General features: G+C 45.5%; 1 protein-coding gene and 1 long non-coding RNA gene across 4 annotated transcripts; one reads left to right on the top strand and one right to left on the bottom strand.

The window, feature by feature from the left end:
- Positions 1-1115: 1115 nt before the first annotated feature.
- Positions 1116-8460, bottom strand: LOC129125987 (uncharacterized). Of its 3 annotated transcripts, XR_013184251.1 has the most exons (5): positions 8083-8460; positions 6194-6296; positions 3075-3212; positions 2172-2281; positions 1116-1618 (listed from the first exon to the last, which is right to left on the bottom strand). It is a non-coding gene; the product is annotated as an uncharacterized LOC129125987 (long non-coding RNA). The 3 variants fall into 3 exon arrangements; XR_013184250.1 differs by lacking the exon at positions 8083-8460 and having other exon boundaries at positions 6194-7561; XR_013184252.1 differs by lacking the exons at positions 1116-1618; positions 8083-8460 and adding an exon at positions 1990-2058 and having other exon boundaries at positions 6194-7561.
- Positions 8461-12475: 4015 nt separating this feature from the next.
- Positions 12476-16392, top strand: TAF9B (TATA-box binding protein associated factor 9b). Its single transcript, XM_054641565.2, has 7 exons — positions 12476-12625; positions 12704-12785; positions 13279-13415; positions 14017-14151; positions 14785-14866; positions 15446-15559; positions 15961-16392. The coding sequence occupies exons 1-7, from the start codon at positions 12575-12577 to the stop codon at positions 16119-16121; spliced, it is 762 nt and encodes a 253-aa protein (XP_054497540.1). The 5' UTR covers positions 12476-12574; the 3' UTR covers positions 16122-16392.
- The last annotated feature ends 872 nt before the right edge of the window (positions 16393-17264 follow it).

Below are 17264 nucleotides of genomic sequence, written 5' to 3'. Positions count from 1 at the left end.
TGCGATTTTCCGGCATGGTTTTTTTACGGCAATTTTTGCAATTTTACGGCAATTTTTCTACAGCAAATTTTTGCGATTTTACGGCCTTTTTTTAGGGCAATTTCCGCGATTTTAGGGCATGGTTTTTTAGGGCAATTTTTTCGATTTTACGGCATGATTTTTATAGGGCAATCTATGCGATTTTACGGCATTTTTTTTAGGGCAATTTTCGCGATTTTACGGCTTTTTTTTAGGGCAATTTTCGCGATTTTACGGCATTTTTTAAGGGCAATTTTCGCGATTTTTTCGGCAATTTTTTTTACGGCAATTTTTTCGATTTTACGGCATGGTTTTTATAGGGCAATCTATGCGATTTTACGGCATTTTTTTTTTAGGGCAATTTTCGCGATTTTACGGCATTTTTTTAGGGCAATTTTCGCGATTTTTTCGGCAATTTTTTTTTACGGCAATTTTTGCGATTTTACGGCATGGTTTTTTTACGGCAATTTTCGCAATTTTACGGCAATTTTTTGCGATTTTACGGCGTTTTTTAGGGCAATTTTCGCAATTTTACGGCATGTTTTTTATAGGGCAATTTATGCGATTTTATGGGGCAATTTTCTTGATTTTACGGCATTTTTTTTTAGGGCAATTTTCGCCATTTTATGGCATTATTTTTTACTGCAATTTTAGCGCTTTTACGGCATTTTTGCCTTACGGCAATTTTTTACGACACTTTAACAACAGTTGCGCTTTTACGGCAGTTTTACAACAGTCGTGCTTTACAACACAGTACACATTACAGATTTACACTCTCACATTACATTACAGTTTTACATACTGCATTACAGTTTCACAGTACAGTTTCACATTACAGCACTTACTTTTACAGCACTTAACGGTTTGGCGTTTTTTTGGGGTTTTTAAAATTTATTTTATTATTTATTATTATTGTATTTTTTAATTATTTATATATTATTTATATTATTAATTACTTTTTATTATTGTATTTATACAGTTTTCAATTTTTTTAAATTAAAGAATAACTTTAAAAAAAATACAATACAGTAAAATAAAATAAATGCTTAAAAAATAGAAAAACTATTAGGTTTTATTTTATTTGGTGCTGCCCAAAACGACTTAAGCCAGTGATTGTGGTGGTGTTTGAGGGGCCCCAGGACGACGGAAGAGACGAGAATCTTGACTCCACCTACCAAAAGGCTAAATTATTATTTTATTATCTTTATTATATTAAAAGAAATTCCTATATTAGAACTATACTAAAAGAGCAAGGAGACATCAGAGAGCTGGAAAGGAATGAATAATAAATACCTGGGACTGCTCACAGCCCCAACCCAGCTGGACCATGATTGGTCATGAAGTAGAAACAGTGCACAGGAAACCAATCCAAGATGGCCCTGTTGCTAAACCATCTCCAGCCCATACTCCACAGCCAGAAGGTTGTTATTGGTTTCATTTCTGTTTTTAGGCTTCTCAGGAGAAAAATCCCAGCGAAATTACTTTCATCAAGCACAGCAGTGCCAGGTGATGGCACAGGCAGCATCGGCGGCCGAGGTCACTGTGTCCTCCCTGCCAGCCCAGGTGTCAAAGCGAGGAGAGAATTCACCCATTGTTCACCCTGCAATACAGAGCAATACAACACAAAACACATATTACCACAAGATGATAACCTTTTTGGGTTTTCATTACATGTTGATTTATTGTTACAGGAAACCTATAACAACAAAAGCACACAAAAAACAACACTCATCTACCATTAGCACCCCCTCAAATTACACACAAACTCACCATCACTCTCATCACAACTGCTAGATTACACCCCAGCAATCATTGATCCTCGGAAACATGGGTCCCGGGAGCCTCCAAAAAATCCTCCTGCCTGACGAAAACCCTGGTCCTTGGACAGTCCACACCAAAATTCCAGCGATGAATGTCACCTTGCAGACCAACTGTGACCGAGGGAAAAAAAACCCAGCCGGGTGGGGGGGGGGGGGGGGGGGGGGGAAGGAACCCAGGCTGGGGATTTTTTATTCTAAATTTAAAAATTAGTTGAAAAACCTGAAAAGCAAAAGTCATACGAGATTACTAACAGGGCTGGGTTGGGGGAGGAAAGGGCTAGTTCCCTTTTGCTTCAGACTCAAAGAACAGAAAAAGAAGCAAATATTTCATACCTGTGAACATTGCAGCTCAGTTTCTTTCATTTATCTGTATAATGGGCTGGTATTTGATGTGCTTGAGGCATTTTCATTGCTTGACATATGTTGAGTTCAGAATTTTTCGCCTGGTTGGATGACAGAAATAGAAATCTTGAAGTGCAATTAAATATTTTACTACCATTGTTTAATTAATTAAATACTGGATTAACTTGTCAAAGCAGACTTCGCTGGCATGCTAGAACAGCATTTTCTTTTTTGTTTATGAATGTAATCTATGCCTAAATGCTGTGATGATTAGTGTAATTACTTTTAATAGTACTGGATGCATTCAGGGCAGAGAGATGGACTAATTACTGAGTATTCCACAGAAAACAGTTCTTTTAATTTCCCTAATAATTTGCTGTGTGACCCTTTTCCTTCGTTTTAAATTGAAGAATGAATCCATTTTAAAGTCCTAAACTGAAGTTCAGGTCAAACTTCAATTCCATACCAGAAGAAAGCCCTGCATTGTGTCATAAGTCCAAGTTTCTAATTCAGTGGACATATTAAGAAGCAAGACCTGCAAGTAAACTTTCAACAAATGAGATGTGTGTATTGGAAAATTTTCTTTCTGCTACTATCCAGCCACCTTGCAAACCTGTGTTGTTATAAATAATTCATGTCCAATGTAAGCCCCTGACACAGTAAAAGCTCAAACGAGCAAGGGGTGAAGCTTCACTTGTATCTGCTGGTTTCCACAGGGTGAGATACACATTCCTGTACAGATAGATGAATATGCACAGACTCAGATCAAGTATGGAGAGAAGACAGACCTGTTGACTCTGCTGAAAACAAAGCAGGGTTATTTTTCTATCCTAGTTTTGGTTAATATTGTGAAGCACTACACTGAGAGCTAAGACAAGACAGTGCACTGCTGACCTCCAGTGAACCAGGTACTCAGCACCATGACCAAACTCCTCAAGGCTGCTTCTTCAGTTTCAATATCTTCCTTTGTCTGGCTGGGAGATTATCCCCTCCAACTTAATGAACTGGCAGAAGACTAACACTCGTGCAGCCCTAAGTACACAAAAATATACTACATCAGCATTATAAAGAACACTAAGTTTTGACAGAAAAAGTTATTAAAAGTAATATGACAAAAAAAAAGCAGGATGCTGTACACAAAAGTCTTTCTGTCATAGCCTAAATACAAGTAGTAGACACTTTATTTAAAGTAATTTATTCGTAAGATTAATCGCAATGCTCACATAATGCGTGCATCATTCAAAATGTGCCTTGGTGCAAAAAATACACAACTAGGACAAAATGCTTCTACAAACTAGTGAGCAGTACCAGTAAGACTAAGATGAACAAATTGAAAATGCTGAAGTTTTGGTATTTTTCAGTGACTTTTTTTTAAACCATAGTTGCTCAGCTGCTGAGTACATGTGAACATGCAGAAAGATCCAGAAAATCAGATTGAGAGTTGAAGAGAATACAAAAACCTGCAGGGAATTAATTAATTCTTACATTTTCCATTCCCTAATCAAAATCTCACAGAAGCATTCATTAAATTAAGGAAGTATCCTGATGTAAAAAAATTGCAGTGATTAATAAATAAATCTCTATTTCTTTTAGTCCAAAAGAAAGAAATAATTTTCAGCACTAAGGCTGCTCTTAAAGATAGGTACATGTGAGGAAAATATGTCTAAAAAGGGGGAGGGGAAAATCTATGCCTTTTTCTAAGCTGTTTTGATTATTAACAACTCAGTTTCAAGATAAATTCCATATGGGTAAGATACACAGCATGTTTACATTTGATGTTTACAGCTTAGGTAATTTTACAGATGTATGTATAGATAAGCACAGGGTCAGCATGGATACAGCAAACTGCTTCATACAGAGATGGAGATTTCTGATTTAGTTGCCTAGCAATAAGATCTGACTCCTGGAAGCTAACAAATACTGATTAGAAAACAGAATAGAATTATTTAATATATCACATGCATTATACAAAAAGGAGCATAAGGCTATTGAAGAAATGAAAACATTAGGCCAGAAAAAAATAAATTCTAGTCAGTGAAATTTATCCAGGAAATATGTGGTACAAAGAAACTGCAATATATAGATTAAAGAAAGCCTCAGCCTGTTCATTCTGTCAATACTTTTCATCATTCTTCCTTTAGCAGAAAGTCCAATTCCATCTTGGCTAATGGATCTGACTTTTGAATTGCTGTGTTTAATTTTGTCCAGTCTTCTCAATAGTGCTTTAAAGCAGGAGACAGAGAGAGAGATATTTTTAAAAATTGAATAGGATGAACATGATGGCATTTCTCTTCTTGGGAAACACAGCATGGTACTAATGGGAAGTTTGATGACATTTACTACACTGGTGGAGAGAAAGAAGCCGACATTTCTGTTTTACTTTTTACAAAGAGCTTTCAAACTGCTCTGATGCCTTTTAGCACATTCATAAGGTCTCTCTCAGTTCCTCCAGGAATACAAATATTTTTCTTTCAGTACTTTAGCAGTAGAACAGGAAGATCACAAGCCAAGGATAGGCAGCCTACCACAAGTCCAGACAGACCAGGAGTACCCACATCTTGGATCAGTACTAGCATTGGTCTTTCCCCCTTATAGTCTAAATTTAAATAGATAAGTCAACAATAAAACTGGAGAAACAGAGGCCACTGGATAGTATTCCAGCATTATAAGCAGTATGGACTTGTAATGCACTACTCAGGCATTATTTAAACCTGAAGAAAGAACATGATTCCTATTTCTGCTATTTCCAACCTTTCTTTAAAACATTCTCCTTTAACAAGCCTTTAAAACAGTACTTCCCAAATCTGTTCCTGCTGGAGCTGTCACTTAACAGTATTCCATCTGCTTGGGACAGAAAGTCAAAACATTTCTCTTGTGTCCTGTTACATCAGCATAAATCTGGAGTAACTCCCCAGACTTCCTGTGTGACGCACTTGCCCGGGGTTTGCCTACACAAAGAAGTAAACATGAAGGAAAACTCAATCTCAGCCCAGCAGCAACCCTGGCTCACTTCTGGTGGAAACATTCTTATCAGACAGAAAAGAAAAGCAGCTTTTCCCACTCTGAATATGGGTTAAACTACTCTGAACAAAGAGAATCCTAGTTAAATCGAAAGGTATAATCACATTCCATAATGAAGTGCTTTACAAAAATAAAGTATTTATTTTTTTTAAAAATAATCTTTCAGAAGCAGCATGTCTTCCATTTAGTCATAAATATGCTTCTTCTCAAACTTTGCCTAATTCAGTTTAGAGGTACTTTTAGATACTGGACACAGCTTTGCATTTTGGCATGTGGTCTCCACAATGTGACCCTTTTTCAGCTGGTCCTCCACGAGCTCCTCAAGCACCTTTATTTTTTGTTTACTGAGCACCCACTGTTTCACCTCAACTGGTTTGTCTGTTTTCCACTTCAGTTGTTGGGTGGGGCGCTGTTGTTCAATGGCCACTGTACAAAAATGCTGTGGAGAGTCTGGAATATCAATTGTGACACCCCACTGGGCCATTGAATCTCTCCCCAACAAAGGTTCCCAATAATGTAACACAAATGGACGGATATTTGCCAATTGTCTGTTTGGTTCTTCAATTTGGATGATGTTCTTGGATCGTCTCACCAATTGCAGGCCTCCTACGCCTTGAACGTGACCAGCAACGTTTTGCAAAGGCCAATGTGCAGGCCAGTCTTGTGCTGGGATCACTGTGCAGCCTGCACCTGTGTCTACAAGCATCTCAATGCGTTTTGACTCTCCACCCCCACTGACATTACACCATAATTTAGGTTTGTCTTTCCCAATAACTTGGACCTGGGCGACTGTGGGCCCTTGTTTTTCGGTGCCTTTAGGCAAAAACAGCACAGGGAAGCTTGTGCAACAATTTGTCCTTTAGGAAGAAACAGGGGTGGGTGGAAACAGTGCAGCCCGAGAAGGAATTGCTCAGGATCTGGTGTTGTCATTCCTGGAGCAATTTCAATCTCATGTGGTGTGTGTTTGGTGCCCCCGATGACGATGTACTTACAGTGAATACGGTGCCAAGTGCCCCTCTGTTCTGGGTTGACAGAGACAAAATGCCAGTCTGTGTCTGTGACAGTTTCAGATGGAGTGATTCTGTCAGCTGCAACCTGTAAGGCTCATTGACAGAAGACGTGGTTAACATAGGTTCACCTAAATCATAACAAAGGTTATTTTGTTTAACTTTCAACAGTGGACCAGCAGATGTGGTCTTTGAAGCATCTTCACTTACAGAAATAGTAACAGAAATAGTAACATTACCGCGGGCTTGGAACAGGAGCGAATGACAAAGTGGGACCCTGTATTGGGTCTACAGCTTCCTGCGCTGTATCCCTTGAATGGGAAATATTTGAGATAACAGACACGGGTTTGGGGACATGCAGTGGGTGTGTCCCCACCGTGGGAACAGGGGGAGGGGACACCTGGTGACATCACATCAGCACACGCCCCCTGGGAGGAGTAGAGGGGCGGAGCTGAGGGTACAGCAGGTAAGGGAGGGGGAGGGAAGGTGTCACGAGGAACAGGAGGGGAGGGGGATGGGGAAGGAATTTTGGGATGCTTAGGGGCATCTTGGGAAGAAGATGACCAGGTTTGAGAGGGTGCCACGTGGCATCCTCCATCTTGGGTACCCCCTAGGGACTGGGGGCCGTTTTGGGCATCACTGCTCTCTGAAAGGCTAACACGTGCTCTGGGGTTCAGAGCGGGAGACACAGGGTCTTGGAGAATATTCCACGCGGTCTGGCCAGGGCCTTGTGGACAAGGGGACTCAGGCATTTTAAAGAGCTCAGGGAGTCGATTTCCCAGCACATAATCAGAATTTGCTCTCTTTAAAATACCAAGTTTTGGGGTAAGAGGTTTAGGGCTGGAAGGGGGAGACACAGGGAGAGCAGAGGTACATTGGCTTTTTCTCCAATCCCCTTTGTACGAATTTGTAAACTCCAGAACACAAATTTAGCTGAAGTATTCCCAGACTGGGAATTCATGCCCTACTTTATCCCAAAATTGAATATTGTGGACTTCCTCAGGAGAAGTTTGTGGGAAGTGTAGAAAAAGCCACCTTATAAACTGTTTCAATTTTCCTTTAGAGAACTTTACATTTGCACTGACTAAAATTCCAACAATATGATAATACACTCCTTTTTGCGCTGTGCTCAACTTCGAGCCCATATTAGATGTAAATGGCACAGAACAAAATCCCGCCGACCGATTCCAAAGCCGAAATCAGCTACCGATTTCTAAAAAGTCCACGGTAAAAAAGCGATAACCATCAGACGAAAGCTTTCACAACGCAGCTGTATATACTGCTTTTAAAATTGCCGCGGCAGCAGCAGCAGGGAATGGGGACCCGCCCCGGCCGCGTGGAGAGACAGACAAAGCCTCCCCCGCCCGCGAACGCAGCCCCGCCGCGCCACGTGGAGAGAGCAGCCCCCGGGCACCGCGCGGCAAAGCGAAACCGGGGCCCCCCTGCGCCGCGTGTAGGGAGCAGCGCCCCCCGCCGCCCCGCGAGAGAGCAGAAACCCCCCCGCACCGAGAGAGAGCAGCGCCCCGCGCCCCGAGAGAGAGCAGCATCCCCCCGCCGCCCTGCGCCCCGAGAGAGAGCAGCGCCCCGCGCCCCGAGAGAGAGCAGCATCCCCCCGCCGCCCTGCGCCCCGAGAGAGAGCAGCGCCCCGCGCCCCGAGAGAGAGCAGCGCCCCGCGCCCGCCCCGCGCCCCGAGAGAGAGCAGAAACCGCAACCGCCCCGCGCACCGAGAGAGCAGCGCCTCCCGCCCGCCCCGCGCACCGAGAGAGAGCAGAAACCGCAACCCCCCCGCCGCAAAAAAAGCAAAAAGGAACAAGTCTCTCTCTCAGCAGAGACGGAATTTGAGCTTCTATTCCCCAAGGAGCAAAAAACCTCACCAAAATCGAAGCTGTTGCTGGCAAAATCAGGCAGGCTGGTCTCTTCACTTTGAATAGGGCCCCTAGGGCAGGAGGGGCTCCCCTATTCTCCCCTGGAAAATTCGCTCACCAGAAAGGAGCTGCATTTTCCAGAGCCGCAGAGCGTTCCCCGAGGCTTTTTGTGGGAGCAGTCCCAAAGTTTCTCTGGAGAACTATGCACCCACAGCATAGCTGCCTTAAAGCTTTTCCAAGGTTCTGAGATTCCTTCTGGGGCTGCAATTTTGTGCAGCCACAGGTTTGGATGCCAATATAAGGAATATTAATTCAAATATTTCCGCGTGGGACGAGCCCGACCAGTCTGACCCATGCTCCTGGACCAGAGGCAGCAGACAGACCGCGTGCTCTCGTCTCCTTTTAAGCCCCGGGGAACAGAGGGAGGGGAAGAGGGGAAGGGACAGGTAAGGGCCAACCAGGTGTGAGGAGGGGAAGGCTCAAGAGATAAAGACACTTGGACAGGCCAATGAGCCCGGACCTGAGGAGCGTGTTTTGAAATTCTGCCAACCACACGACGCCCTTGCTGCAATGTTAAGATTGATGGACAGCTCTTAGCAGGAGGGCAAAGGGGAGAGCAGAGGTGGGCGTACCTGAGGAGTTGGGATAGGTGAAACAGGAAATGGCATCACACGCAACAGAATGCAAACACCCTGATTTGGCATTTTGGGACATACACGGAGGAAATATCACTGACAAATGAAAAACTAAGTTAAAGCAGGTTGGGACACTTAACATCTTTCTTTAGGCTTGCATCAGGTGCTTGCACCAGCTCTTTGGGAGAAAAAGCCAGCAGGGAATAGAACTTCCAAATTCATTCATGGAACTTTCCTTCCAGCCCACATAAGTGTTTCCTGTGATATGGATACAGGGAGGGGAGGGAGGCTCCTACATCCATATAAATTTGATCCCCTCTGCTCTTTGAATCAAAGTCAGGTGACATTTAAGTATCAAAGACATGAACTTCACAACTCACCTTAGAGGAACATTAATTTCCAAGCTTGTTTGTGACCAATATATTATGACATTGTGGCTGTCAAAATAAAGAGCCAAATTTCTGAGCTGTGTCATTGAAATGTAATTACAGAGGGGCAGTTTTGTGCTGTTCTGTGCAACCCTGAAGAGCAGTGCAAAATAAAACACCCCAGAATCAGGAGCATCCTGTTACAACTTAATGAAACATAGGCAACCAAAACCTATATGTGACATATAAAACCTATGTGTGATATATTTTAAATTGCTGCTTCTAGTAGAGCGTTACAGAACATCAATTAATAAGCAGTTTAGCTCATTGGCATGACCCAAAATAACTTTTGAAAGTGTATTTACCAGGGTCAAGTCTCTCTTGTGTACTGAATTTACATAAGGAAGTGGTGGAAGGGAATGCAATGTTGTCCATTCCATGACAGCTACTTCTGTGTTTGGCTGTGGAAAAGCTACAATTGCAAACAAAAAAAATCCCCCCAAACCAAACCAACATAAAGCACAAACAAACAAAAAAACCTTCACAAAAAAAACCCCAAAGAATGAAAACTAAAAACATTTAAAAATCCCAAAATCACAAACCCTGCCCCCCCCCAAAAAAAACATAGTTGTAAGCAAAGAAACTAAATAAGGAAAGGTTAGATATCAAATATATATATAAAAAAGGAAATTTATTGCAGAGTAGTATCAAGTCTCCCAAGCACAGGGGAATTGTTTGAAATAGACCTGAGAATTTTATCCAAGGGCATCTCTACGCTGTGAAGTTTCACAAATTCATTACCCCTTCAGAGATATGCTAGAATCACACAAGTAAAAACTAACTCAACATATCATCATTACCATCTTTAGCACTTTTTCTCCTTAAAAAAATACACTTAGAACCATGAGGTTAAATAAACATCTTTAAAAAATCCAAGCAAACCAACAGGTATCAGACTGATGCAGACAACCCCTTAGTGTTAAGCTCCCACAGCCCTAAGCTAAGAGTGACATCCAGTGGAAATAGAGTTTACATCCTCTTGATGGCTGCAGCTCAGATTAAACCATATCACATCTGTGTTATAAATATTCAGAAAGATATGTCTGTCTTGCATTATACACATCACTGGGAAGGCAAAGGTGTGCAAGAATGAAAAGTAGTCTTGGATTTCCACAGAGATGACAGTTGTGCCACATCTTGATTCATTTGGTCAAAGAGAGAAAATTCTTCATCAATGGTTTGCCAAACAAATTATCTGCCTCAGAGTTCACTGTTAAACCAGGGAGATTTTGCAAAGAAAAAAAAAATTAAATAATAATAACAACCCTCCCCATGCTTCTGGTGCTACATTTGCATAGGTATTTATTGTCATTGATAATGAAGCTATCTTTGGTAATCCTGTATCAAATTTCCTAATGGCAATAAATATTATGAGCTAAGAGAGATAATGATGGAAGCTGCTATGTTTTGAGCAAATGGAGCTGAACTGAGTAAAGGCTGACAAACTGGTTTTGTTTTTTTTTTTAAAGCAAGATGGAAAAACATCCCTTGTATGTGAAGAAACCTGTTCCCCCAATTCATCTCTTTGGATATACACCCTCCTGGATTGAAGAAAAAACCCAAGGAGTCACAGATACTTTCCTCTGTGAGAGATGGGACTATTTAAGCAAAGGGACAATGTGCTCCGTGTCACCAGCAACATTTTTCCCACTTGCTTTCACCCACGGGAAGGGAGATCAGCCATCCATGATGCTGTTCTCCCCCACCTCTCAGGTGCTCCCAGCAGCTCCAACACATTGGCCCTCACTCCATTATTCCCTGAGCAGACTGGGGGGAAAGCTCCCCAGTACTCTGGCTCCATTTGCACCGTTTCTCACGTTGCTTCATGTTAGATTCAACACATCTTGAGAGAAAGGATTGGGTAAAACAGGACTTTTGCTTCCCATCACATGCCTGCAGCTAAAGGCTCTTACCATACCAGGTCTCAGCTCTGCAAACCCACTGAAATCAAAGTCTCACAGAAATCTGGTAGGGCCCCCTCCCGAGGAGGGGGTCCCGGGGAGGGGGCAGGGCCTGGAGGGGGGTACTACAGGTGGCTGTCCTGTAGTAACTCCCTCTCTCTGCCTTTTCCTGCTGCTTTCCTTGCAGAAATCCTGCAAGGAGCTCCTGGTTGTGCTTCCCAGTGTGGAAAGTCACCTGTGGTGAGTAGAGAAGGTGGCACAGAGAGGGCAAAGAGCCCTGCACTGGTTTTAAGGATAAATCCCAAGCCCTATGGAAGTGGGGATTCAAACCATCATTTTCTTTCCTGCCTCAGGAATGTGTGACAGCCCACAGCTCCATGTGCTGAGCTCCAGCCTGATCCCAGCCTGTGGAAGAGCTGCTCTCCCCCTCTTTCCTAAAACAAGGAAAGAAAAGAGGATTTAGTTTGTTGTCGAAGGTCAGTGTCTGGAATTCCTCCTCCCTCCCTCCTCCCAGGATGTTTTTGTGTAACACATTCTGACTCATGGAAGTCAAATGACTTGGCCTGGGAGCTGCCTCAGCACAGAATTCTGGCACAGGGATCCTGTGCCTGCCCCTCGTGCTGGGTGAGGGTTTTCCAGCTCCTCCAGGTGCTGCTGGAGCTGTGGGGCTGCTCCTGCTCCCCCAGGCTGGTCCCAAACCCAGGGCAGGGCTGGGATGTGTCTCCAGCCAGGTTGGCTGATCCAGGTGCTGAATGCCTGCCTGTGTGTGGATGGGGAGCACCAGAGCTGCTGCTGGAATGTTCCACAGGGAGGATCAGAGGGAGCAGCTCTTGGTTTGTCCTCTTGGTTTGTCCTCTTGGTTTGTCCCTGTCTCTGAGGAGCTGGGATGGGAGTCCCCAGCCCATCCTCTTCCTCCAGACCTGGCTGCAGTTCAACCATACCGGGTTATAACAGATTGCAACTGCTTCTCCAACACTGCTGATTGCCTGCCTGACAAAATCACAACAAAACTTTATTTTTGGTTCTGTTTTGCCTCAGAAAGTGAGAAACTTTGTCAAAACTCACATGGAATGTGCTCTAAGTGGCTTCCAAATCCAGTCAGCTGCCATGAAAACCAGCTTTAAAAAGCTTTTAAATTTGCTTCCAAAGTGGAACCTGTTATTTTCAGAACAGTGGGAACACACTGTCATTTTTAGTTAATCCTGGGATTGCTGGCACTTTAAAAAGTGACTTCAGAGCTATTAATGAAATTACAAAACATCCTCTCCTGCATCACCACAGGGCAGATGGGGGGCACTGGGCTGTCTGCAGCAGGGGAAGTGGGAAAACAGTCACTTGAATCCAGCAGATTTGGTCTGTGTATGTTTTTCCTCATGAATATTTATAGTAACGTGAATTTCTGACCGGCAAGGCCGCATCTCCACGGCAACCTCGCTAGGCCGCATCTCCTTGGCAACCCCGCTAGGCCGCGTCTCCATAGCAACACCGCCCTCCCGGCCGCCGTAGCCGCGCCCCTTTTGTCACATGACCGGAAACGATGGAGGCGGCCAAGATGGCGTCTCCCAAGAGCGCCCCTAAAGACGCGCAGGTACCGCGGGGCCCGGGGGGATCCGGGTGGGACCGAGGGGCTCCGGGAGGCTGAGCCGTGCCTGTGTCCCCCCCGCAGGTGATGGCGCAGATCCTCAAGGACATGGGCATCACCGAATACGAGCCGCGCGTCATCAACCAGATGCTGGAGTTCGCCTACAGTAAGCGGGACCGGGCGGGAAGTGCGCGGGGAAGCCGCGGGTGGAGCAGGGAAGGGTTGTGTGGGGTAAGGAAGTGTTGGGTGGAGCGGGGAAGTGTTGTCTGGAGCAGGGAGTGCTCTGTGAGTCCGTGTTTCCGCGGGAGCTCCCCTGTCAGGCCTGGTGACCGCGGAGATCTTTTCCAGCTGAAATTTTGTGACGCTTTAATCACAGAATCACAAACACAGCATGGTTTGGGCAGGGGCACCTTCCTCTGTCCCAGGGAGCTCCAAGCCACGTCCAACTTGGCCTTGGACACTTCCAGGGATGCAGGGGCAGCTACAGCTGCTTTGGGTCGCTGTGCCAGGGCCTGGCAGGGAAGAATTCCTTCCCGTTATCCCATCAGTGCTGCCCTCGGGCACTCTGAGCAGTACCCGCAGAGGTTTCAGTGCCAGCCGGGTGAGAGCAGGACGGGGCTGGGGAGTATTTGATGGAACCCAGAGCCTGTTTCCCCCAGGATACGTCACCACCATCCTGGAGGACGCCAAGATCTACTCGAGCCACGCCAAGAAGTCGAGCGTGGACGCGGATGACGTGCGGCTGGCGATCCAGTGCCGCACCGACCAGTCCTTCACATCGCCCCCGCCCCGCGACGTGAGCGCCGCCCGCGTGGCCGGGGACACGGGGATGGCACTGGGACATGGGGATGGGCAGGGACATGGGGCTGGCACCAGGACACGGGGATGTCATAGGGACACAGGGATGTGGCTGGGACACGGGGATGTTACTGGGACACATGGAAAGAGGGCAGAACATGGGGATGTCACTGGGACATGGGGATGTGGCCAGGACACAGGGTTGAGGCCTGGACACAGAGATGTCAGTGGGATACAGGGATGTGTCCAGGGCATGGAAATGAGGCTGGGACACGGGGATGAGGACAGGACACTGGGATATCACTGGGACACAGGGATGTCACCAGGACATGGGGATGCGGCCAGAACACTGGGATGTGTCCAGGACACAGGGATGAGGCTGGGACACAGGAATCTGACTGGACATGGGAATGTCACTGGGACACGGGGATGTCAGTGGGGCACAGGGATGTCAGTGGGACACTGGGATGTCACCAGGACACAGGGGTGTGACCAGACACTGGGATGTCAGTGGGACACGGGGATGTCAGTGGGGCACAGGGATATCACCAGGACACAGGGATGTGCCCAGACCTGGGGCTGTGGCCGTGTCTCTGCAGTTCCTGCTGGACATTGCCCGCCAGAAGAACCAGACGCCGCTGCCGCTGATCAAGCCGTACTCAGGCCCGCGGCTACCGCCCGACAGGTACTGCCTGACTGCCCCCAACTACCGCCTGAAATCCCTGCAGAAGAAGGTAAGGATGGCTCAGGGATTGGGGATGCACCCCTGGGTGGGTGGGAGTGGTGTTAAATTGCAGTTTTCCACAGCTCTGAAAGGTGGGAAAGGTGAATATTGGCCTGTGTGTGTCAGCTCGGAGGTCTCCGGGCTGGGTTTGCCATTTGTTGTTGGTTGGTTTAAAATGAAAATTTGGAAATGTGGGAAATTTTAAAATATGGGAACATTTCAGGTATTGGAATATCGTAGTGTGAAAGAAATACTGCAGAAACCCAGAATCATAGAGGCTGGTAAAGCTCTCCAGGATCATCAAATCCAGCCTGTGCCAGAGCACTGAGTGCCACATCCAGTCATTCCCTGGGCACCTCCAGGGATGGGGACTCCAGCACCTCCCTTCCAAAGCCTGCCCACCCTTTCCCTGAAGAAATTCCTCCTCATGTCCAGGAGGAACTGTCAGGTTTAATGTCAGGTTGTCAGAAGCACACATCAGGCCTTGGTGTGGATATTAAGAGTATTTGTTACTTCCACCTCAGTTGTTTCTACTTTAGAGGGAAAATATTTCCTTTGCTGTGAAGCCCTGAATGCCTCACTGTGGGGGGACTTTCCTGTTTATTCCAGGCCATTCCCTCATTCCCTGATTCTCTCTCCACAGGTCTCCTCCACAGCAGGCAGGATCACAGTCCCTCGCCTGAGCGTGGGCGCCGTGAGCAGCAGGCCCAGCACTCCCACTTTGGGTAGGGAACAGCTCCACAGGGGATTCCCACCTTCATTTTAGGAAGGAAAAATAAGGAGGAATAATTTAAAACACTTTTCAGCCCCTGAGGGAATGCCAGGGACTGTGACATCATCAGAAAGTTAATTTGATAAATTAATATTTATTATTACAATAACATTTAAATGTAAATGCATTACAGATGTTCTGTATTTGTGATAAATTCTTTATTTAAGGGACTATTCAAGAACTTCACTAAAATTTAGGGTTATTTTCCTCAATGTCAGTATGATGCTGAATTACATAGCAGTGGGGAAATATCAATTTTTAAAAGGATCTTAAAATTTACAGCTATGCCCTAAAAATTATGTAAAGTTATGTAAAATATGTATGTTTATAGTCTGGAATTCTTTAGGGCTGGGGTGAATGTAGGAAAATGATCAAATGTGCAGCTCTGCCTGGAAATCTGATCCTTATACCTCGTGTCCTTGTGTTCCTGTGCATTCCCACTGTGCCTAATAACAGATTCCACTTGGGAGGGAGTTGCAGGAGTGTTTCTGGATTTATTCTGATTTATTTTGGTGGTTTGTGTGGAACCCAGGTACCCCCTCAGCCCAGACCGTGTCGGTGTCAGCCAAGGTGGGAGCGCCGGTGTCGCTGGCAGGGCAGCGCTTCACTGTCCAGATCCCGTCCTCACAGCCTGCTGGGAAATCAGGTACTCCTGGGGCTGGAACAGGGATAACCACACAGCCACAGCCTGCTTGGGCTGGGAGGGAGAAGCTCATCCAGTCCCAGCCCCTGCCATGGACAGAGACAGCTTCCATGCTGCTCCAAGCTGGCCTGGAACACTTCCAGGGATGGGGCAGCCACAGCTGCTCTGGCCAAGCTGATGGGAAGTTCTCCCCCTATCCCTCATTCCAGGAACTTCCAGTGTTAATTCCCATTCCCAGCACAGCAGTGGCAGCCAGAACATCACCATCCTGGGCAGCTCCCTCCCACCCTGGCTCCTGTTTCCCTCTCCCCCCAGCATTTCCCCATCCTCCCTCTTGGGATGAGCCTGGAATAACCCAGGGATTGCTCCAAGCTTTCAGTGATGCCTTTCCATGATTCCCACAGCCACTCCCACCACTCCCACGGTGCAGAACGTCCTGATCAACCCATCCCTGATCGGCCCCAAGAACATCCTGATCACCACCAACATGGTCCCGCCCGGCGCCGCCGACCCCAACCCGCTCAAGAGGAAGCACGAGGACGACGACGACTACGACGCCTTGTGAGGGCCCTCAGCCCTTCCATGGCATCCAGGGAGCCCTTCCATGGGATTCAGGGGAGCTTTTCCTGTGGGATTCATGGAGCCCTTCCCAAGGGATTCAGGGATCCTGTCCCATGGGATTCAGGGGAGCTTTTCCTGTGGGATTCAGGGAGCCCTGCCCGTGGGATTCATGAAGCCCTTCTGTGGGATACACACGGACTCCAGGGGGTGGGAATGGGCAGGAAGGCCCCGTTTGGGCCTTGGGAGTGTGGAAATAAAGTGCAGAGTGTTTGTAACCTGGCCTTGGTGTCTTGTGCACACAGCTGGGGGAGGAGGCAGAGGGTTTTCCATATATTTTCTATTTTTAAATGTATTTTTATATATAATTTATATATAAACACATATATATAAATATATTGGTTTTATATATGTGTGTTTCATATATATGTGTTATATATTTATCATATACACATACATGTAATTGCCTTCTACACTCAAAACTCTCCCACTTTTTAATATATATACATTTGTCTATACACATACATAGATATTTATGTATTGATGTGCATATGTATGTGTGCACACATACATAAAATATATAGAATATAGTGTGTAGAGAGAATACACAGTAGTTAATTATGCATACAAACACTTCATATATAAATTGTATTTTATGAATTAGGTACACATTCTAAAATAAACAACATAATCCTATGCTATATGATGTAAAACATATTTTCTATAATATATAATATTACTATATATAATATATATTTTATAATATTATATAGCACACACTGTTGTATATTATTATATTATATTATTATATAGTATATATTTTTACATAATATTACTGGGACAATCTTCTATTAGGGCCTAAGCCCTCAGAACTTCCAAGTTCATTTAAATCACTTGGAAATATTTTACAGCTCTCAGGGCCTTCATAGACTTGGAAGGCAGGGAGAGTGAGAGGGATTTGGGGAAGGAATTCTTCCCTGTGAGAGTAGTAAAGCCCTGGCAGAGGATGTCCAGAGAAGCTGGGTCTGCCCCATTCCTGAAAGTGTCCAAGGCCAGCTTGGACAGAGCCTGGAGCAGTCTGGGATGGTGGAAATGGATGATCCTTAAGGCCCCTTCCAGCCCAACCATCCTGGGAGTCTCTAAGTTGGCA

Source organism: Agelaius phoeniceus, chromosome 14, assembly GCF_051311805.1.
Source record: "Agelaius phoeniceus isolate bAgePho1 chromosome 14, bAgePho1.hap1, whole genome shotgun sequence".
In the NCBI taxonomy this organism is placed as follows: Eukaryota; Metazoa; Chordata; class Aves; order Passeriformes; family Icteridae; genus Agelaius; species Agelaius phoeniceus.
The sequence above is the reverse complement of the archived record's forward strand: the minus strand, read 5'-3'. Positions and strand labels throughout refer to the sequence as shown.

Excerpts from the sequence above, each read along its gene's own strand:
- TAF9B (XM_054641565.2), top strand. The coding sequence starts at position 12,575 with ATGGAGGCGGCCAAGATGGCGTCTCCCAAGAGCGCCCCTAAAGACGCG. Across the intron at positions 12,786-13,278 it reads GATGCTGGAGTTCGCCTACA|GATACGTCACCACCATCCTG; the intron begins GTAAGCGGGACC and ends TGTTTCCCCCAG. Across the intron at positions 13,416-14,016 it reads CATCGCCCCCGCCCCGCGAC|TTCCTGCTGGACATTGCCCG; the intron begins GTGAGCGCCGCC and ends GTGTCTCTGCAG.